Below are 22,581 nucleotides of genomic sequence, written 5' to 3'. Positions count from 1 at the left end.
GGTTAATCTGTTACCAGTTTCATTTTTTGATTACTGAAATTCATAAAACATTTCTGTTGTCTAATACAATACTGTGAAACAACTCCCCTGCAAGTAAAAGCCTGCACTGAAACACTAACTTAAGTAAAAATCCGAATTCGGCCCAGCACCTAATCTTATGTGGCCTGCAAGAGTGTGCAAAGAATATCATTTGAGCAATACAGTTTTATGCTGCATTACAGAACTACAGTGTCTATAAACTACACATCTCACGCTGCATCCGGATTTTTTTTTTATCTACATACTGAAGGAGTTTAGCTGCTAGATTTCAGTCTACGTTTGACAGTGTCTCAATATCATGTAGCTGTTTGCGGCAGTGGCACTTTAACCAAGTGATTGTAACTAGTAACTTTCCTACACTATATTAGCATTCAAGCAAAATGTCCATGTAGTAGAATTATTAAGTTACTGATTACACCAATAATAATCAAATGCAACAGACATATGATGACAACATTTATATAGTCTCACAACCTTATTTACAACCGGCTCTTTGAGGGCAACCATAATGCTGATGTGGCTCGGGATGAAATTTAGTTTGACATCCCTCACTTAAAGTATCAAAAGTAAAAGCACTCATTATACAGAAAAATGGTGGTTGCAGTAATGTGTGCTGTGTTTTACTGCTGTAGTTTAAAGGTACAATCAGTAGGATTTGTCAGTTGCTGTTTGTAAACACACCAGAAGGATAGTTGACTGTTGAGTCTCATTCCCAGGATGTCAAATACTGATGTCTTGGGTTGGTTAAGCGTCCAGAGCACAGAAAAATAATGAGAAAACAAGACGGTACCGGCAGAGGGCTGGTTCTTTGTGGATGCAGGCACCGCTACACACTCCTGGTGGGTCATGAGTGATGGTTGCGAGGGAGTCTATACACTGTTATTGCTGTTTTTGGAAAAATCCTGCATAGTTTGCCTTTAAGACTGTAATTTTAACTACTTTATATATGGTTTGGTTGTTTAATCTACAGCAATGCTTCGTAATCTATGAGATCATCATGTGTTTGTCCTATGAAAACCTTGTATCTCTAAAAAGTCTGAAAACTTTTCCGCTCAGGAAAACAGCCCTGTTCTCAGCCTTGGCACAACACATCTCTCTAATCCAAGGGAGTTTTTAAATAGTTCATTTCGCTGAAGAAGTAGGGGCATTTTCTCAACCCATACAGGAACACTTAATCCTTCAGTTTATGAGAAATTGTTTTCTGAAAAATAACTAAAGCTGTTATACAACCGTGCCGTTGAATGAGTTGTGTGCTCGCATACACACAGTGGGTAAACTTGGATTAAGATGTATAGGTGCGTGTGTTTAACGTAGGCTGGTCTCTTGGGTCGGCTCTCTGTATATACGCTGATCTTGTGCCCTCGAATTAACAAGCAACTGAAACTGTGTCTTGTGCACATGCAATAGCATTTCAAGCACTTAATGTAGTAGAACCTGGCCTTGACATTTTTTTTTCTCTCTAGAAATGTGTTAAGATTGTAGATGTACTTATAAATTTTTGAGGGTTATCATGAATGTGAAGAGATGCTGTGTATTGAAATCTACAGTTGAGAAAGTATAGAATTAGATATTTTGAACAGGAAAATTGATATTCAAGGTTTTTACCTCATAATGATGTTTTTAAAGATGATATAAATTGATCGACTGTGGGAAGCAGAAACAGCCTCAGATACCACCCTGATGAAGAGGGTAAAAAAGCATGTTGATGACGCTCACACTGGTCTGCATCTCACTCTGTTCCTTCTCAAATTGTGAAGAAAGAAAGAATTATACCGTGTTATCTGCTCCGCACATGCACTTTAAATGTCAACATCGTTTACCCCATGTTAGTTTTTTGTGTGGCTGTAGGGCTGCCTGTGCTAAGTGCCCTGAATGCACCGCTGTGTTATCCATCACCAGTCCCAGGGTGATTTCTCCGTGTGTGTGCTGCGAGTGCACTGGTACTGTAGGTGTGTTTTTGTGTGTCCGTATCTGTAGAGGTGCGAAAGAGAAGACAGAGAAAGAAGTAGGAGTGGAAGCAGCGGAGGAGGAGGAGGAGGAGGAGGAGGAGGAGGAGGAGGAGGCGGTGGTTGGCGGAGGCTTGTACTAATGCCCTGGAGATGATTTAGAGTTTAGACCACCGAACAGCACAGAAAGCTCTTCCAGTTTTCTCCCACAGGACCAGTCGGTGGCTTGTGGTGAGTTAAAGAGAAAATAGGATCCACCAGAGCTCACTTCAGGGGAATGAAACAGTAAAACAGTTCAAATGGTTCGGTTTTAAATCAAGTCATGGCTGTCTGTCTCTGCTCTGCTACTTAAAAGGCCTGATGAAAATGCACGTGTAAGCATAAATCAGGTTATCTGGGGCTCTTTAAAGTGACATGTGCATTTTTGCGAAATGATGGCTTATAAATATTTACAGTATCTTAGAGTTTATAGTTCTTAATTGTTTCACCATGTGATGATAGGTTTTCATTAGGGTGCATTTTCAGGCAAATAAAGAGATGGAAGTATTTTGAGATTTATGAAATCCAGATGTAGAACGTAAGGCATAAACAATTAAGGCTCACTTTTTGACTTGACATTAAATGTGCAAATATAGGACCTCATTTAGATCATCTAATAGCCTTCGGTCACAATTATGCTATTTTTACAAATTGTTGTGTTGTTGTTTTGTGATTAAATTAAAGGCCAGGTTGCTTTTTAAGATATGGTCCCTGTTTTGTTTGTAACACACAGGAGAACACACACGTGCCAATGTATGTCAGCGCAATACACATTCCTGTTGCTATTCCACAGATCAGCAGTTGGTGGTGATAGTTCTTGAAGACGATGTGCTAATTAGGGCCCGACTGATACTGGATTTTGGGGGCCGATGTCAATGTTAAGGAGTAGAAAAATTCCATTATTGTTATATATCAAATTCATTATATAGGCGCATATTGGACATATACTGTGTAACCAATAAGAGTTGGTGGTGATAATGCGTGAAAAATTGCAGCAATGTGCCAATAAAGCCAATAAAGACAAAGTTAGCAAGCTTCGAAACTTTGATGTAAACATTGCATGATTTAAGATATTCAAAAACTTGGCTTTGCAAGAGTTTTGTGAGGAAGGAAGTATATTAAACATTTATTTGACCTCAAGGATACGCACGCCGTGCTTTGGTGTGAAACACTGACTGTAAGCGCAACTTTTGTTTGTTTACTCAAACCTCCACAGGGCACCTTTAATATTGAATTAAAGTACAACAAAGGGTTTTTAAATCTCTGTGAACAAGGAGAAAATGTGACTGATAATTGAAAATAAAAATAAATGGTTACATATGAGCTTGTTATTGAAATAGCATTACAGATTGTACATATGTGAAATGGTGGGTCTCTGTTTTCTGAACATTCGTGTGTGTGTGTGTGTGAGTTTGTGTGTGCTTGTGTGTGCAGGCATGTAGGAGCTGACGGGAGGTCGTGTGCAGGGCTGTTACACAGGGAGCGAGGTCACTAGCCTCAGCTCCCGCTCCTGTCAACCAGCCCTCTGCATGTGTGAGTGTGTGTGTATGTAGGTGTGTGTGTGTGTTCATGTCAATAGCCCAGCCTTTCCTGACCATACATACTCACATTAATCTCATTTCCTACGTGCTAGTTCACCTCTGTGGCCAGCCGATTATGAAATATTTCTCCTAAATGATTGCAGACGTAAAAGTTCATAAGACTATGAAAAATGACAAGAAGAATGTCCTAGCTAGAGACTACCTGGGGAAAATGACTCGCTCGCTCGCAGCTGCAACAGGTAAAATGGCTTTTTGGTGAGGGAAAAAAAAACATTAAAGACTGTCAAGGAAACTAGCAGACAAAGAAAAGTGACATGTAAAACGACAGGTTGACTAAAGCGAAAATGCGAAAGAGTACAGAAGCTGACGTGTGAACCGTCAAGACGAAAGGGAAAAGGAACAGAGAGAGGCAACCGGCACCGGCTGTCACTTGCTTTCCCCGCTGTGGCTGACAGGTGTTTTACATTACTCCGTGGGTGAAGGAAAACCACACATCCCCGCCGCCTGTGCATTTATACACTGGACTTTGAATGAATTCCATACAGGCCTCAAGGTCGCTGAGCTTATTCATGCACACTAAAGGCAGAGTAAACTTTCCATTGAAGGGGAAAATGAAATAAAACCACCACACTCGCAGCATTAGGGTTTTCGTTTGAAAGAGCAGAGAGGTGCCTTCTGTTCTACCCCAGAGCCATTCCAAGCTTTCCAGCACTGAGGGGGATTCATACTTCAGAGAGAAGTGGAGATGAGGTTTGTCTGAGGAGAGCAAATGTTCACCACTTCTCTCTTTGTTAGCTCACTTCAGTTTGGCTTTTTTTCTTTTTTGCAGCGTGCAGATTGTCTCATATTTTGCTGCTTTCTCACAACAAACACGGTATTAATAGTTTTTGCTTATTTGCAACCCACCATTCACACTAAATCAACTCTGTCATGGAGGGAGGATTGTTCTGTTCTTGCTCTACAAAGCACCATTTTTTTGACTGGACAACAGATGAAAAGCTTATTTCACACAATAAAATAAAAAGAATCTTCCCCGAGTTCAGCTGCTATACACTCTTAGAAATAACGGTGCTAACTAGAACCATATAGGGTTCTTCAGATTGTTCCCATAGGATATTTTGGTGTCTAGTAGAGCTCTTCATAGAGGTTCCACCTGGAGTTTTTTTCAAGGGGTACTACCTAGAAACCAACATAAAGGGCTATACCTAGAACCACCTGTGAGAGGTTCTACAGAGAACCCCTCTATGATGTAATGGTAAACTCACATTTCTACCAATTTTTGAGTCAAACAGTTGTAATCAAGGATGTCATCATGAAGGCTGTTTCCATGTTGGTGGAAAACACGTGAGAGGTTCCACAGAGAACCCTTCAGTGGTGGAATGGTTTCAGCCAGAGCCCTCTCTGGAGGTTCTATCCAGAACCTTTCCACCTTCCAAGGGTTTCATCCAGAATCCACCAAGGGGGATCTAAAAACACCCTTTCTATAAGGGTCTCACCCATAACCCTCTTGTCTTCTGAAGGTTCTACAAAGAACCAAATTAAATCCTACAGATTCTACATTTAAAACTATTATATGATGGATAAACATTTGAATATTTGAGGGTGAGGATTTTTGAATATCCATGCTTTCAACCTTGAAGATTTTTTTCTTCCAAAAAGAAAAAGCATTCTTAATTAGTCTTATAAAGAACCCTTGATGAACCTTTTCTTCAGTGGTTCTGGGTAGAACCCCAACCCTTTGAGAGGAACCAGTTTAGCACCCCTTTTTCTAAGAGCGTAGAATAAATTTTCTGTCATGAAGCTTAAGCAAATCAAATGCTTACCATTACAAGCACATTACAGCTAAGATCTCCAATATCTTTACTCACTCCACCACACACGCTTCTCACAATGTGGTATACAGTCAAGGAGGCTTATTCTTCTGTTGCGCACAGCATGAATCATTCTGGGTAATAGCATCACATAAATGATTAAAAAGTAATGATGTAGATGGTCTAGACTGCTCATCAATTCACCCCCACAAAGAAAGAAATCATAACCAATTGAGTTGTGAAAAGTGCTTTTCTTTTCTTGCAGCGAACGACTTTTCTGGGAAGCATGAATCTGCCGTTACATAATAATCACATCCAGCAATTTGAGGGTTTGGTTGTGAATAAAAACATATCAGATTTACAGCAGCTATAGGATTTAATTGACCCGTGAGGAGGGTTGTGCAGTGCAGCTCCACGCTTATCAGTCACATATGCAGACAAACAAATAGACTTTAAGAGTAATAATGAATAACACATGAATGCACGTACGCATTCAGCTGCCCTTCATCATTATACACAGCTATGATCCTCTGCCGTGGAAACAGACATGCACAAAGGGCACATGAGTTCAGAGGCACACAGACACACACGAGGTGGGTGAGCTAAAGTAGAGCCTTGTCTGATTCATGCAGCGAGTGTTAGAGGTGAGAGGTGTGAGGTCTCTGGGTGTCGATGAGGAGCGCAGGCTGGTGTTGCTCTGTAAAACTCCTCACACTTTTTTTTTTTTTTAACCCAATCTGTCACACTCCCTCTTTGCACCTCTCTCCCTCATTCCCTTTTTGTAAAGATTTATTTTTGTCGCTTTTCATCTCCTGGAGTGAATCCTCAGTGACTGCAGTGAGGTGCTATACTGAATCAACCTCTTCGAGGGCTTCGATTAAAACTAATGTGAAATAAGTCTTTGTTCAAACCAAATTCTGTCTCTTTCAGGTGTGTCTCTCCAATGCTCTTGGCCCTTGAGGCCTGAGGAGAAGTGAGCCCAGCCCAGGCCCCCCATGGGACGCCCTGTTAGCCAGCATGCACTGCTGCTGCTGCAGTGCATGCTGGTCCTGCGGCCTGACGGCGTGGCCAGTCGGAGAGGGCCGGTGCTGCTGCCTGAATCGCCCTGTCACAAGACGGAGCACCCACTCATCCCACACTCAGGTAAAAGAAACACATCATGCACACGCAAACATGCACACTCACACCAGGGTGAGATGATCTATTTGACTCATTACGGTTTCTATTTCCCTTCATAATTATGTGAACTTTTCTGTATGCTGTGTGTAGTTATTTACATCCTTTCTCTCTACATCCATTTCCCCCTCCTTCCATTCCTTCACTCCAACCTTAATCACTTAATTTCCTCCATCAACATCTCCTTCCCTTCCTTCACTCCTCACAAGGTTAGGTCTGTAGACCATATATGGACGGTTTCTTGACTGTTTCATCATTTGCTGTTGCTAAGAGACATAACCACTCTTTGACACATGTCAGTTCTTAGTTCTAAGCAAATTGATGACCAAAGTGGAAAAAAGTACAGAAGTAAAGTACTTTGACTTTTTTTTATTGAGTATGTAGTCAGCAATTTGCTGCTCCTCTGACAGTTCATGTTATTTACCCTGGCAATGCCTGCAAGTGATGAAATGTTAGGATTGCATGTTGTTGTTTAAAAAGTAAAATGAAATGTTTGTTACAATATAATCATACATATAACTCAAAAAAGATACCTATCCCACCTCTTTTTGCTCTGTGCTCCAATTACCGTTGATCAAGCTTGGTACCTCTGTCATTTTTCTCCTTTCCTTTTTTTTGTGCTTAAATATGCTGTCATGCTTGTCTGTGTTTAAAAGAAAAACATTTTTTAAAGATTGTTAAAAGATGTTGCTTGTTGTTCTAAAAGCGATATATACACTATGAATCTACATCAGTCATTAGCTAGCTAGTTAGATAGCATTTACCAACATTGGCTAGCTAGTTAGCTGGCGTTTTGCTAACATTATAACTATATGTTGCTTTTACAGGAAAAGGAGACAGTTGACCAGAGTTCCAAGTTTGCTTAACTCTTATTGAAGCACAGAGCAAAAAGCAGTGGCAGCATTTTAAAAATTGGCGTGTAAAGTGCAAAAATGTAAGGAATTAATGAGACAGCCTGCTCTAATGTAAGGTGCAGTCAATAGTATGTCCAACTAACTAGCTTACTACCTATGGTAGTTAACCTATTTTTACATGCTTTGTGTGGAACATGGAGCTTTTGCATCAGTATTTTAGCACAATATTATGTACATGTAGTCTTCAAGTACATATTTAAGACCGCTTTTCCAAGATTCTTTCAAAAAGTCAGCTGGAAACACTAAAAAGGTCAGTTAGAGATGTCAACTTGTTAGCTTGCTTAGCTTTCTAACTACACCTTACTTCTACTGACTATAACAGTGAAGTCTGCTTTTGTCTAAATCTGACAGAATTCTATTGTTTAAAATATTTATATTAGGAATTTCTATTGGTAAATTATCACTGTAAACTGTAAATGTGCTGTGTGAGTAGACCAGCAACATTATTTAAGGGAAGGAGGCTTACTGAATGGTCAATTGTGTATTTTTCTGGTTACTTCTTTGTTGTCAAAAATGAAAAACGTCCTCCTCGCCTCCTATTTTTTCTTCCCTCTCTTTTTTCATCTACCTTCCCTTGAGACACAAAGCAGACACAACCTTCCTCGTAGGCTTTTAATTACTACATGGCTCTGCAGTTTTTAGATTCAGTTTCGCATCAGATTTCATTGTCCTTATCCTTTATCTTACATTGCTATTGAACAACTAAACTGTAGTGAAATGCTGTGAAACTTAGTCGAAAGAAAGTATCGATAGCGATCAATGCCGTTCTGTCTACCCACAGCGAAGCAGCAAAATGTCATTGAGCTGTTTTCAGTCCAGCAGAGTCACAGTCAGATAATCACATAGCATTCTGTCTGGGGCGAAATTGACTATAAGACCAAGGTCACTGCATGTGTCTAAAGATCCGTATGCATGCAAAGACTCATATTCAGTTTAGCCACCAAGCAGAGTAACAAAGACTTTTCATCTGCAGCCCTTTCTCACTCTCCGTCTTTCTTCGCAATCTTTGTCACATTGTTGGCTGAGGTGACACTCCTCCCTCTGCGCCAATTGAGTGCAATGATGATGACTAACTGCCCGGCTAACGTGATACGTTCCTGCCTTGTGCTTTCTGCATGAGGGGGATCACACGGCAGCCAGTGGGTCAGCTGTGGTCAATGCGTTTGTGTTCTCTAATGTACCGGAATGGCCCATTAAGCTCCGGTGGCTTAATGCTTTGGTTGAAATATAGGAGCATTAATAAAAAGGGTCGACATTACAGTTAGCAATCAGACGTGGTTCACTAACACAAAGCCTACCGTAAAGACGAAGAGAAAAGAAAGAGAGAGGAACTCAAGAGGCTTCATTGTCTGTGGTTCAGCATCGTTGGTGTGAATCATCAGCTGTGATGATACAGTAGATTCTGTATGGTTAAAACTAAAAGGTCAGTTTATCTAGATTACAATAAAACTTAAACTGAAATTTACTCTCTTAACTCTTGGGATATGTAGCCACACACATTGTGGTGTTTTTGAAATGTTTGTCTTCTTCTTTTCTGCTGCCAGTACAGTGAATTCAACTTGTGGTTCTGGTTCAATCCAGAGGCTTGAGGGGGCGTTCAAAGCCGGTAATTTACATGCTGATTTGGCAGTTGTTTTCTCCCCTAGCTACCATACCAGTGCACAACAAAGTAGTTAATTTCCCAAACAGTGTATTTCCATGCATTGATTTCTTTGTCCAGGTTCTGGTAGTTAAGTTAAATAATGAAAAATCAGGATGTCATTGAACACAGCGATCAGCATTTTTGGAATTTTTGATGTTTCTCTGCAGTTTTGAAGTACTTTTAAGTAGTTGAGTGAAGAAGAAGACAGTGCCTCTGTTTCCTGAGGGAATCAAAATGAACACAACTCCTAAGCCCCGTTTCCATATACATGTGCTGACTTGGCTTGACTCGGTTTGGCTCGGCACATCAGTCCAGCACTGCAGGGTCTTGCACTTCCGTCACATAAGGGCTACCCACTTTTAATTGATTTGCACTTGTCTTGAGTCACGCAGCTGTCAAACGGTGATTAACATTTTATTTATTATAAATTGTTTACAATAAGTGTAGTCCCCTGTTATTTTGTCACTTAAAAGCTTTTATTTTGAAGCAGCAAAATCAGGAAATGTTAGGTTTTCATCAGCAGTAACTCAACACGACTCCTATCCAGCTGAAAGCAAACATGAAACAGTAAAATAAAGCAGATACCTGAAAGAATAAACAAGGACACATGAGAAAAAACGAAACTTCAAACCACAGACATTCAGTTACAAGCTGCTACACTAAAACATTCACATATCAGAGGAACCTTTTCTCACCTCCTCCATGTTGCTATACTGGGCAAATTTTAAGTCTTGATTTGTAAAGGGTGACACAAGTATGATATTTCTAGGTTAATTTTACAATGAATAGCATCCTGTTGCACCTTCGGTGTTTGAGTCCATATGCATGAAAGGGAGATAAGGGGTTGTGTACTGTCACTGTCACATTATAATCTTGGACAATGTGTTCAGTGAAGTAACAACCTCTGCAAATCTTGCAAGATTTTTGCAAACCCAGGGTAACCAAGGCTGTGTGCTCTTTTTGGGTTACAGGCAGTCATCTCAGTGCCACACATGTGTTAAAATTGGAGTTAAATTATTGTTATTCATAAAATGAATCTGCATTGATGCAGAAACATGCACAGCATGCATGTAAATTTCATTGTTGAGGCTGTTGACCCCTAAAAGTTGTTCACTGTCCCCACATCAGCTTTGTAGTCTGGGTCATAAAGCTCTAAAGCTCTGCAGATTTGCATGTCTAGTGTTTATTTTTTGCTGTCATGGGGGGACAGAAAGCACAAAATGCTCTATCACTGTGCTTTGTTTACTCGCATCCCAATTTCATTTATTCTCACCTTTGAAAAGAATCAGCACATTTGTAGAGCAGCTGCTAATTCCCCTGGTTTCATGAAGATGTCCATTAATCTTTGCCTTCACTGTTATTTTTTTTGCTCAGTTTTTTAATAACTTTCTTTTCATGGGCTGATGAGAGTCTTTGTGCGGTTCAAAAACACCTCATTGTTGCGAGTTGTACAGTATACAAAGCTTTTTTCAGAGACTGTCAAATTATAGCCTGTGCTTCTTTGCAATAAACGCAAAGAAAGCCGAGTCATTATAGAATACGCCGACACATATACACATACGCACGCATACATATTCACCCAATAGTGTGTGAGGGAAGCGAAACCTCTCGTTAAACCTATTATCATTCTCTTTTGTGAGTCATTGTGTTCCATGTAATGTAGTGTAATCCTTGGTTGTTGAGGATGTGCAGAGCGAGGCTGCCACTGGCTTCTCTTCAGCTGAGCTGGGAGGACTACAAACACATTAAACATACCCCTGTGGATCATAACAACACAACACCCCCACTCCGCTCATCCTCATCCTTTTTGACATACACAGACATACATTAAAGAGATTTGGCTTGAAACGTATTGTTATAGGGCCTAAATGTACAAATAGTTTGATATCCTGGTAAATACAATTGTTTGTTTTTAGCAGAGTTAGATAGCAACATTGATACCATTCCAACATCTATACAATAAATATGACACTACAGCCAACAGCTGGTTAGCTTAGCTTAGCTTAGCATAAAGAAATTAATTCGGGGGGAACAATTAGATAACAATATCTGCCTACCAGCACCTCTAAACTATACACTATACATTAAAAACACATATAATTGTCTCTATGTAGCTTGTAGCTAATTTGATGCTAGGCTAATCTAACCAGCTGCTGGTTGAAGCTACATATTTGCGTAAAGAGACTAAAGTCACAACAGCACACTCATCTAATCCTCAGCAAGAAAGCAAACTACTCCTTTAAAGGAAAAAAATATTTAAACATTTTGTCAAACGATAGAAAATTTGTTGTACATTTGTTAGAGACATCAATCATCTGAGTCATTTGTCAATCACATATTTTAAAAATTATCTGGTTTCAGCCTCTCAAATGTGAGGACTCTTGATTTTCTCTTTTATCTCTAAATTGGGTATTTTTTTTTTAGGAAAAACAGCAATTTGACAACATCACCTTGCACTCTGGTACAATAAACCATTAATTTTTCACAATTTTCTGACATTTTAGAGGTCAAACAAGTACTTGGAAAAATATTAAACAGACTAATCAAAGGCAGATAGATTATTCTGCTACAAGGTAGAAACTCTGTCTTCTCTTTGTTCAAGGTTGGAGGTGAAGAGTCTTCTGAAATAAAAGAGTGATATGCTACTTTCATTTCGTTTGCTTTTTCTCTGAGAGTTATAAGACAATCAGCACCACTCTAATGTCTGTGCACTAAATATGAAGCTACAGCAAGCAGCTGATTAGCTTAGCATAAAGACTGAAAACAGTTATAAACAATTAAGGTAACAACATCTGCCTACCAGCACCTCTATATGTCACTAATTAAGATGATAAAACAGCATTTTTTTGTTTCTTTGATTTATATTTTATTATAATAATCTTCTCATCTAATTCTCGGCAAGAAAACAAACTATTCCTTTCAAGGAAAATTGAAAATTGATTGACCAAATGTTCAATTAATTGTCATTTATCAAGTTAATATTATCAAAAATGACAATCACATGTGAGGAATCTTTGTTTTCTATCTTAAATTTAGTATTTTAGGATTTGGGACTTTTGGTGGGACAAAACAACCAAGTCACCTTGGACTCTGGGACAATAATTTTTCATAATTTTTAATAACTTGGAAGAAAAAATAAATAGATTAGTCAACAGCTGATAGATGAATCTATTCTGGCATAAGGTAGAGACATTGTCTTCATTTGTTCAAGGTTGAATGCGAAGGCTATTCAGAAATAAAACAGTGACATGCTGCTTTCCTTCAATGTCACTGGACCTGTTTAATTCACTGAAACAGCTCACAGTCTCTGGTCGCTGGTGTGGTAAAAAAGGAGTTAAACAATACAGAATTTAAAGAGTGGTCGTGACCCGTCATGAGAAGCCAAGGTCAAGTTTTGTCTGAGTGTGTTCCAGTGACAGCGTTTCTTTCTCTCTGTGTGATTGTGGCCTGACTGTGGAAGGGTGTGGCTCACATGGGTTTGACCCCACTGGGGATGGTGGTTTTCTGACTTGGCACAACACTTGGCTGACAGAACTGCTACTGTGGTGCAAGGATGCTATAGTCTAAAGACCGCTTTCTGCTTTGTGTGGCGGTTTTAGAAATGTAGGGTTTCAGAAAGGAAAGTACACTGTTCGGTTCAGCAGCTGTTTACCCAAAAGGTACGCTTTCATGAAGAACACGTCTGAATATAGCTTCAGCAGAGGTCCAATGTAAATGTGTGATGTATAGAATTATTTTAGGTGTGGTGCTAAAGAGGTTTATTTCTATTTTAGCGAAAGGAAATGTTTTGGCGAAGAGCTTCCAACCGAGCATTTGTGGTGTTATTGTAGCTCGAAGCCCCTGAGATATACTGTATTAATAAAGTGTTGTATTTAACAAGTGTTCCTGGGTGTAGGCTTGAAGGCTTTTAAAGGTTATAAACTGTGGTGTAAACAATGCCTTCACAGGCCAAGCTGAGGGCCATGTCTCTGAGGAGAGGAACCGGCAGACTTGTTTTACAGCCACAGACCGAGCTCAGCTTTTATCATCCCTGAACGGCTAACACGTCGTTAGAGGGAGGGGAGTGAAAGCAAGTACAAAAAACAAATGGCCTCATAGCATTCATAAATGCAACAGGCAATGACTACTATCACAGATTTTCTAATTGGTCATTTGGGGGTGATTATCTTAAATTTAAAGTCCTCCGAGGTCTTCACATTTTCAATCCAAAACATTAAGTGCACTCGATTCAAGTCCAAGGTCGGGTATGTTCTCGGCGTGTTTTATTTTAATGGATGACAGCCTGCAGATGGCATGAAGAAGGGCCTGCTCATATTTTTGGATTTGTATGTCTTTCATTTACCCGCTGCAATAAAAGTCCCACATGTCATTTCCCTACATTTATATTTTCATCTCTTTCCTCGCCTGAAGAGATTTGGTCAACTTGTAAAAACGTTCCTTCCTGTCCGGCACCCTTCGAACCAAAGGACTGCACTCGTAAATACACATTCGATTGAAATATTTTATTGCGCACTTATGTTGTTGCCCTACTGTTTCCTTTTTTTGCCCGGGTTAACAATAAGGTCGATTTTATAGGAGCATAAAAACCTCCCAGGGTGCCCTTAAAATGAGCTATTACAACCCATCAAAAAACAAATAAATATTACAAGTTGGATCAGAGTTCAAATCATTGTTTAGACTTGGGTGTCGTTTGGATTTTAATTACTCTGATTCCCATTCCTTAATGATTAGCGCAGTGTTTCCTGCAGGATCACTGAGCTAACCATCTGACAGTGGTCACTTTTTTTGTTTCCTGAATATTTTGGGGTTTACTGAGGCTGCTTTACTGTAACGACAGAAAATATCCCATCCTTGTAAAGTGTTTTGTAGCATAGCATTTGCTAAATGAGGTGACTGTTACAAGACAAGACAATTTGTTGAGTTGTTCACCTGCTAGTCAAGCAAGTTAGCAATAGCTGTGTAGATTAACTGAGGATAATGATAGATTTACAATTTGACAAGATAAATGCATTAGGAGACAATGAGAAATGCATGCGTTCAAGTCACGTTTGTAGGTGCAGATCATTGACTGTAACACCACATCTCCACTTCCTCTGGAGATCCTAGATTTAAGCTCTAACATCTTGTGCTGGTAAAGTCATTTGGAGCCAGAATAAACTAATTCAACCAATGAAACTCCCTTTTTTTCATAGCATCAAATAACAAATTAAAACTGAACTGAAAAATGAACAGGCGTGATAAGATAAAAAATAAAAGAAGCCATGTTTGGGAAAAACTAATTTGATGTGTACTTGATGTTGATGTCATATCAAGCTTTCATATTGTCCATTTAATATATATGTCACTGTCAAAGACAGATAGCTTGGTGGATGTATGGTTGGTGTTTGCAGTAACGTTTCACTGTTTAAATTTTGAAACTAGCAGGAGTGAAAATTTCTGGATAATTTCTTTTGAATGTTAGCTTTGGAATCGATTCCTATTTGGAGTCAGTTCTCGATGCCCAACCCTGAGTATGATTACTATGCTGCAGTGTTGTTTTTAAAAAAATCTTTCCAAGTGTGCCACAGTTGTGTTTGCCTATAAACCCAAACTACGATCTGCTAAACCTCCCATGAGTTTGACTTTGTGAGCTTGAATTCCAAACATTAACCCTGCTCTGTTCATGTCCGAGGTCAGCTATGTTAATTTTGATGGATGACAGGCTGCTGATGGCATGAAGACGAGCCTGTCCATATTTTTGGATTTGTCTTTCATTTACCCGCCGCAATAAAAGTCCCACATGTCAATCCCCTACATTTATCTTTTTTTTCGCCTGAAGAGATTTGGTCTTCTTGTTAAAAGGTTGTCTCCTCTCCAGCACCCCCTTGAACCAAAGGACTCCGCTCCTAAATACACATTCGATTGAAATATTTTATTGCACACTTATTTGTGGTTTCACGGTGGTTTGTTGTGCATGATTCACTTGCTGCCCCCGGGGGCCACAGCCCTGCCACGGTAATTTGAGTCACAGGACTTTTAGCTGCAAAATATGCTTGTTTTTCTTGCTCAGAATAACATAATAGGGAGAAGACCTTCAAGCGCAGAGCTGCGAGTGAAGTTTTTAACTGACCTTGCCTTTTGCTTTGGACTTTGTCAAACTGAGCAGGTGTTTGTTTTTCAGCCACTCGGCCAAATCACTTCCTCACATCAACTTGACCAAATAGTTGCCATTCTTTTCTGCTGCCCAGTACCACAGGGCTGCATTTAGACTGAATTGGCTCTTCATTTATGTGAGCGCCTGCTGCCACACTCTATTTACACTACTCACAGAAAAACCATTCATGTCTCAGAATTGGTTCCACATGTTGCCATTGTTGCTGGCCTGGCATTACTGTAGAGCACTAACTTTGAACGCTGGCAGACCGAAGACTGGCGTGGCCTGTGATGCAGGGTGTAAATATTTATACATCCTGTCATTTTGTCTTTGTGTCAACTGCTCCGTGTCAGAGCGGGGAATAACAAACGGCATGTGAGTGATGGGCTGCTCTATTTTTGAGGAGGAGGGAGACAGGGGTTAAGGGGATAAGATGGGACCAAGAGAAGGGGGGAGGGGTGTGTAAGAGTGAGTGTTTGCTGGTTGCATGTTGGCTCAGAGCCCTGGCTGCTCTCTTCATTTTCATCTCAATCCCTGTGTATGTGTGTGTGTCAGCCTTCACGCGTGTCTGTGTGTGCGATTATGCCGTCGTCTCATCGGCAGCCAATCCTCCTGATTCTGCACAAGCATGGCTGTGATGTGATTACATTAGCACATGCATTTGAAGTGCAGCTGATACGAACCCATGTAACATGTAAAGCAGGCCTGAAATCTAGGAGGTGAGATGGGGGATAGGATTTGTTTTTGGGAGGAAATACATTTGTTAACTGGGGGTTGTCCTACTGTTTCCTATTCTGCCGGGTTAACGATAAGGTTGATTTTTATGAGAAGCATAAAAATCTCCCAGGGTGCCCCTAAAATGAGCTATTACAACCCGTCCAAAAGCAAATAAATATCATGTTAGATCATGAGTTCAAGTCAGTGTGATTTGTCTCTGTGGTAAAGTGAACCCGGTGTGCTGCAGTGTTGTTTCTGAAAAATCTGTAACACTTTATTTGAAGGGGTGTGCATAGGACTGTCATTACACTGTCAAAACCATGCCATGACACATGTCATGAACACGAAAGAGTTTTTCTGAATGTTTAAGACAGTTGTCATAAACAGTGATTTGGTCAATTGTATAATTTTAATGCAAAGTTGACATTGTTGACAGTTGAAACCATTTAGCTTTGTGTTTTAACATGACATTAAACTGTCATATGTGGTTGTATTTGACACTGGCTGTCGTGAGACCATTATAAATGTGTCATGAATATTTTCTTTGACCTCAAGCACTTTCCCACACCATGCCATTGTCAGTCTATTAGCATCTGACTGGACAGTGGATCCCAGCTGGACAGGGACCAGACACAGCCTCGAAAACCAGCAGTGGCCAGTTTGACAGGGAAAACAGCACCAAGGAGGATTTCTTGCTGGGTTTGGCTCCTGGCACCCTTGAGATGAGCTGGATGATCAGGTGGCTAGTTCCTCAGCTAACTGAGCTAACTAGCCAACACGAACTATAGATAACAGCAATCAGCAGTTAGCCTATTTTAGCAACAGGGAAACTAGCTAACCACTATCTGTCCATCGGGTCACTCTGTAAACTAGATCACCTTGGTACTGTATTCTGTTGTCAAACTGGCTGTATGACATTTAATGACGTCCTTATGACAAGTTCAAATGTTACCACTTTATTTGAAGTCCAAGAAAATCATGTAAATCATGACACATTCTAATGGTTTCATGATGGCCAGGGTCAAAACCAACCACATATTACAGGTTAATGCAATGCTAAAACAGAAAGCTAAACAGTTTCTCTAAGTCTGATAATGTCAAAGACAATGATTACAAATGAAGCGTTGCCAAAAATTCTGTCCAAGTGTGCCACAGTTGTGTTTCTATGTAGTAAACCCCCCATGCGTTTGACTTTGTGAAGCTCCGTATATTTAGCTCCACAGCCTTGGGAGGGCCCATCCACGCTGCTTATGAATGTTTAAGAATGGTCCTTGGCCTCGTCACAGAAGGCCATAAATCCTTTGAGTGCTGTAGTGTTCAATTAAAACCTTTTGCCCCCTTTTGCACACTCCAACAAATATCCTCTCTTCTCACTTACTGTCTCACACACCCACACATTCAAGCGCACACACACATGCACACACACACACACACACACACACACACTCCATCACCCTGTTAGCGAGCCTCCCCTGGTGAGTCAGGGAGATTTATGGGGAGAAGCTGGGTTCGTCAAGCGCCGTCTTCCCCCAGGGGGGGTGTCACAGCTACATTTGTATTCCGGGGATCCTCTCGATGGCGTGAAAAACAAGCCCAGTGGAGCCAAAGGATTGGCACATCCAAAACTTTGTGTCTCCCCCCAGAATAAGCAGAGCAGCAGCCATTAAGCAAAATGAATTCTTCTGGGGTGAAGTTGGTCGTGATCTCCCAGATATTTATTTCACCGCGGCTAATGAAAATGTATTAGGGCTGCGAAACCAGACGCGGGATGCTTTTTCCTCTCACAGTTCTCTTGTAGTCGTCACTGGAGACTTGAAAGGGAACAAGGGAAAAGGTCTTTGCATACAGTGGCTCTGTCTCGCAGCAGATGATATTGTTTTGTTCGGAGAGCCAGAGTTTGGTCCCAAAACGTGAGCTGGAGGAGGCAGATGTTCTTTGGAAGCTCCCGTTTTCTTGCTCTGTTTGTCTTCGTTTTGAAACACTCAGAAATCCCACGTTTGTCACCGAAACCCGAAGTGCCTGCTTTTGATGCAGTGAAGGGAGAGTGTGCTTTCATTTGAAACGCTGTCTGACAGGTGTGCTTGAGAAAGCAGATAATGTGTTTCGAGGAGGATATTCAAGCTGTCCTCTCCCTCTGTTCCGGCCCTGATGGAAAGCTCCCTGGTAAATTAAAAAAGTCCCTTTGAAATTTTTTTTTGTCTGGGAATAACTCACAAATCTAGTGATGAATGATGTTAAATCACTGCGGCAACCACTTCTGAAAATTCAGCCTTGCTTGAGTTCTGGCCTTCTCCTCCAAAATACTAAGTTGTAGCTATCTGGAGATAATATCCAATATATCAGTGGCTCCCAGCCTTTTCGTGTCGCATTCCCATCAGAGTAAAGTTAGTTATTGGGCCCCCCCCCCACTCTATAAAATATTTTCTAATCAGTTCTGAGGCAAATTATATCACTGATACAGGCAATAAAGTGTAAAAACCATTCCTCAAGCTAAAATATGGCCTCATTTCCTATCATGTCTAGCGCTAGACTGAGTAGTTTGTAAAGTTTGCTAACTTATGTTACAAAATGCAAAAGTTATTTTTTGTTAATGTTTTTATTAATAATATTAATTCTTCTTCTCATCATCATTATTATTATTAATACTACTACTACTACTACTGCTACTGTTGCTTATAATAATAATAATAATAATAATAATAATAATAATAATAATTATAATAATAATGATGATGTGCTGCAATAAAAGTATGAAGTCTTTTCAGTGAGTGCTGATGATTTCATCAGAGGCTAACATCACTGAGAGCTCCTTCCAAGCTCTCGTTCTGCGGTGCTTGCCACAATATTTTATTTTATTTTTTTCTTCAGAGCCCACAGAAATTATCTCGTGACCCTCTTTGGGGTCCCGACCCCCAGTTTGAGAACCACTGCAGTATATAGTAATGGTTTTCGGACGTGTAATCAGACCCGTGTATACAGCAGTGTAAGTTATTATGATTATAGTTCAAGCTTTTGACGAGTGATGGTAAAAACACGTCACCATAATGACAGATTGACCACCCTCGACTGAACCTATCGGGTAACCAGACAGTAGACAGGCCGTCCTCAGCCACTGAGGGCCTGTGATTCGATTGGTCAAGGGTTAATGGGTCGGGCGCCATGAGAACAAGCATGTTACGGATAAGATGTCAGTGTCTGTCTGGGATGTGTCTCTCACTCTCTGTTTATGTGGTCACCATATCATGCTGCAGGAGACAAGGTCAGTCTCCATAAAAAGTCAGATCTTCATGGTTCATCTGCAGTATATGTTTCCATGAAGGCAGTCAGTCAGCAGTGGTCTGGACTGCCCACTGAGTCACAAGAAGCTAAACTTCACTGTTTTGTACACATTTTACTTATGAATGGAGGTCCGGGGTCTGACTTTTGTTTTTGGTGGATTTTCAGACAAAGAGTGTGAGAAGCACTAATGTGAAAGTACTGAACCGTATAAAATTATTTTTGAATGAGTGACCTTATCAACCGAGAACAGCTCTGAGCATTTTTGTTCTTTATTCAATTTTTATTTAATCTTTAATCTCAGTTATTTTTAAAAATAATTATAGGGAAAAACAAAATGCAGTGAATCAGTCAAGTTAGGCCAGATTTGCCCACAATTGTATAAGACTCTTAACAGGGTAGGGAACGTGCTTTTCAAACTTAAAATATGATTTTGATCCCCAGTGATACATACTTTATATATATTATACATATTTAGGTCCATGCAACTGTAGGAATAAGACAAAAAACATGCTTTTGAGTGGACAGGAACTTTACTCAAATAAATGTACAAATGCCACAGTGAAAATTACTATTAATTAGTGAAAGTCCTGCATCAAAAATCTTATTTAAATAACCGAACATGGTACTATTAGCTAAATGAGTTTATCACTACTGATGCATACGTGTTTAAGCAGCATTGTAAATGCTGTTATTAATGTGTTTTGATACACGCCTTGATATGGACTGAATCAATCAGGAAATAAAACGATGTGTCATCATAAGACAAAGATAAACCCAGTGTTTGTTACCATGGTTACTGACCCACAGATTAAGTTACCTATCCTTCTGGAACTCAAAAAAAGTTTCCCTCAGCCCAGGGTGAATAAACTTTTTTCACTAAACCTGCTAGAATACACTCTGGGTCCTGCCATATTTCCGACAAAGTTTCTGCATCACCTTCCCCTGTCTTTCCCTGTGCACAAGCCAATGTTTACTTTCCCTGGAGGTTTTTGCCCTTATTATCTTATATATTTTGACGGGCAAACGTGAAGACACTGACACTACAAAATGCTCGCTTTTTTGTGTGCCCATTGGCTAAAAATGTCAAGGCTTAAAAAAATAGATAAATTGGAAAGTCCCTGTACGCACAGATGCACATAAATAAACATAAACACACACAGGTACACGAGGGTACACCTTGTCTCTTTTTACTGTTCACCCGGTGCCACAGTGGAGTCATGTCAGGATAAATGTCAGGAAAAACTGATGGCTAGCAGCAAGCAATGTCAGCTTGAACAAAAGTCTTGCAAGTTTCATTCACTTCAAATTTAACAAGACACAAATATCTCTAAAGTTTGAACCAACTCTGTGGTCGGAGGGTGTATTATCCTAAAATCCTGTCAAGCATTCTGTTGCCATTTAGCATCTTCACTTATCGGGTGCACTTGACATTTAACTTCCCCTTTCACTGGCAAAACATCACGGTGGAAATGCAGTAGGAATTGCACCAACTGAAACGAGTATCATCTATGCTGTTTAGTGGCTTCATTTATAACAATGAATTCTATTTTATAAACTGAGTTTATGTTTTGTGTGTAAATACAAGCTCACGTACATCTCAGCTGTCCTTTGGTACTTGAGTGGAAGCATTTAGCTACTGTCCCCCCTCATATTACTGTCCAGGAACTATTTGCTTAGGTGTGATAAAGTTTATGATTTCATTGTCTTACTATATGTGGCAGGTACACGGACCCCCCACACAGCTCATTATTTTTAATAGGCCCTAGCTTTTCTGCCTGTTATTGCAGGTTTTACTGATGTGTGGCAACAAACACTTGCACCTGCCAATAATGCAACATTACTGCCCTATAACTAAAATCTCAATTATAGTCTGGAACTACTGCTTTCTTGCCACCGTTCTGGTGTTTACATCACAAATGCCACACAACATCACTAAACACAATGGAAAGGTTGGAGGAAGGATGAGAATCACAACAAAGGCAGTAGCGCATTGCCTCCCTGCTATTATAAATTTGGCCTTTAAAGACCCCGCTCCAGAGTATCTTGAGAAAAGTTACAGCGGCCCTTTGGGAGCAGCTAATTCATCAGCACAGCTGTCATCTGCAGTCGTAAACTCTGCGCTCTGATTGGCTCACTGTTGTTGTGTCCCGTGGTCTCGTTGGCAGAGATGGAGCCGTGGATCTTCAGGTTCAAGGCAGAGGGCACGGTGGATTACTCACAGCTGACCTTTGACCCCGGCCAGAACGAACTGATCGTCGGTGCCAGGTAACCCTTATCTGAGCCTGTCATTTTCTCTTCCCTCCTGTCTCTGTCTTTTGTTGTCTGTCTTTTTATTGTCTTGTCTTTCATTCCCCTTTTTTTTCAGTGTTTGTTGGTGCATTGCATGAGTAATGATCAGTTTCTCTATAGATGTCTTCAAAAGCCGGAGAAAAATGGCTTCAGGGATTGTTTCCAAGTCTATTGTCTTTGTCAGGGGCAGCCAAGTGTGTGTGTGTGTGTGTGTGTGTGTGTGTGTGTGTGTGTGTGTGTGTGTGTGTGTGTGTGTGTGTGTGTGTCTGCGTTTTTCTCTATGATTGAGACACTGAATTTGAAAGGGATTGCCCACATTTACTGATAAACAATTCTGCTTTTAACTGTGTGCTTTTGCAATGTTCATGCATGCATGTGATAAAATTGAAGCCTGCGTGTGTCCCTTAATGCGTGTGTGTGTGCTCGGATTGGGTGTATACATTCACGCTGTGTGAGTCTGTGGCTGATGAAGTCGCTCTGCACTTCGCTTAATGGCTTAGTTGTCAATAGAAAGAAACTCTCACTACAACATGAACAGGAGATAACGGAGGAGCCAGCAGGAAGAAACAACAACAAACAAAGTGAGCCCAGGGAATTTACTAATGCACCCGAGGAACTTAGATGGAAAAGGCTAATCAGGGAGAGTGTGTGTGGGCGGAGGACGAGCAAAGGTCGAAGAGGTGAAAGAATTCCTCCTGAAACTGCTGGCAACATTTTAATAATATAATCCAACCCCACTTCTGAAAAAGTTGGGACATTGTGTAAAACAGAATGCCATGATTTGCAAAGACATTTTGTACAACAACAAGATATTTAATGTTCAAAATAATTAACTTTATTGCTTTTTTTGTAAATATATACTCATTCTTAATTTGATGCCTTTGACAGGTCTGGACCACAGACAGGCCAGTCCAGTACGTTGTCTGGATGGCAGCATATGTTGCTTCCAAACCTGCATGTACCTTGAAGTGTTACAGAGCTCATGCAGTATGCTTCATACAACTATGACGGTTTCTAATGCATTGCTACCTCAGGGGTCAAAGGTCACAGGCATT

At 40.3% G+C, this 22,581-nt stretch overlaps 1 protein-coding gene across 2 annotated transcripts in view; it reads left to right on the top strand.

Annotated features, from left to right (window-relative positions):
• sema5a (sema domain, seven thrombospondin repeats (type 1 and type 1-like), transmembrane domain (TM) and short cytoplasmic domain, (semaphorin) 5A) overlaps positions 1–22,581 on the top strand; it is a 173,942-nt gene that overhangs the window by 40,366 nt on the left and 110,995 nt on the right. For both annotated transcript variants that reach the window (XR_014772698.1, XM_084747092.1), the window contains exons 2-3: positions 6,307–6,519; positions 21,403–21,502. Coding sequence is in view for 1 of the 2 variants with exons in the window: in XM_084747092.1 (XP_084603218.1) it covers positions 6,372–6,519; positions 21,403–21,502 (248 nt within the window). In the remaining variant the exon portion in view is untranslated. The remainder of the gene's footprint in view (positions 1–6,306; positions 6,520–21,402; positions 21,503–22,581) is intronic.

Source organism: Lutjanus erythropterus, chromosome 21 (genome assembly GCF_056507025.1).
Source record: "Lutjanus erythropterus isolate fLutEry1 chromosome 21, fLutEry1.hap2, whole genome shotgun sequence".
Classification (NCBI taxonomy): Eukaryota; Metazoa; Chordata; class Actinopteri; order Lutjaniformes; family Lutjanidae; genus Lutjanus; species Lutjanus erythropterus.
This window is presented reverse-complemented; position numbering and strand designations above follow the sequence as displayed.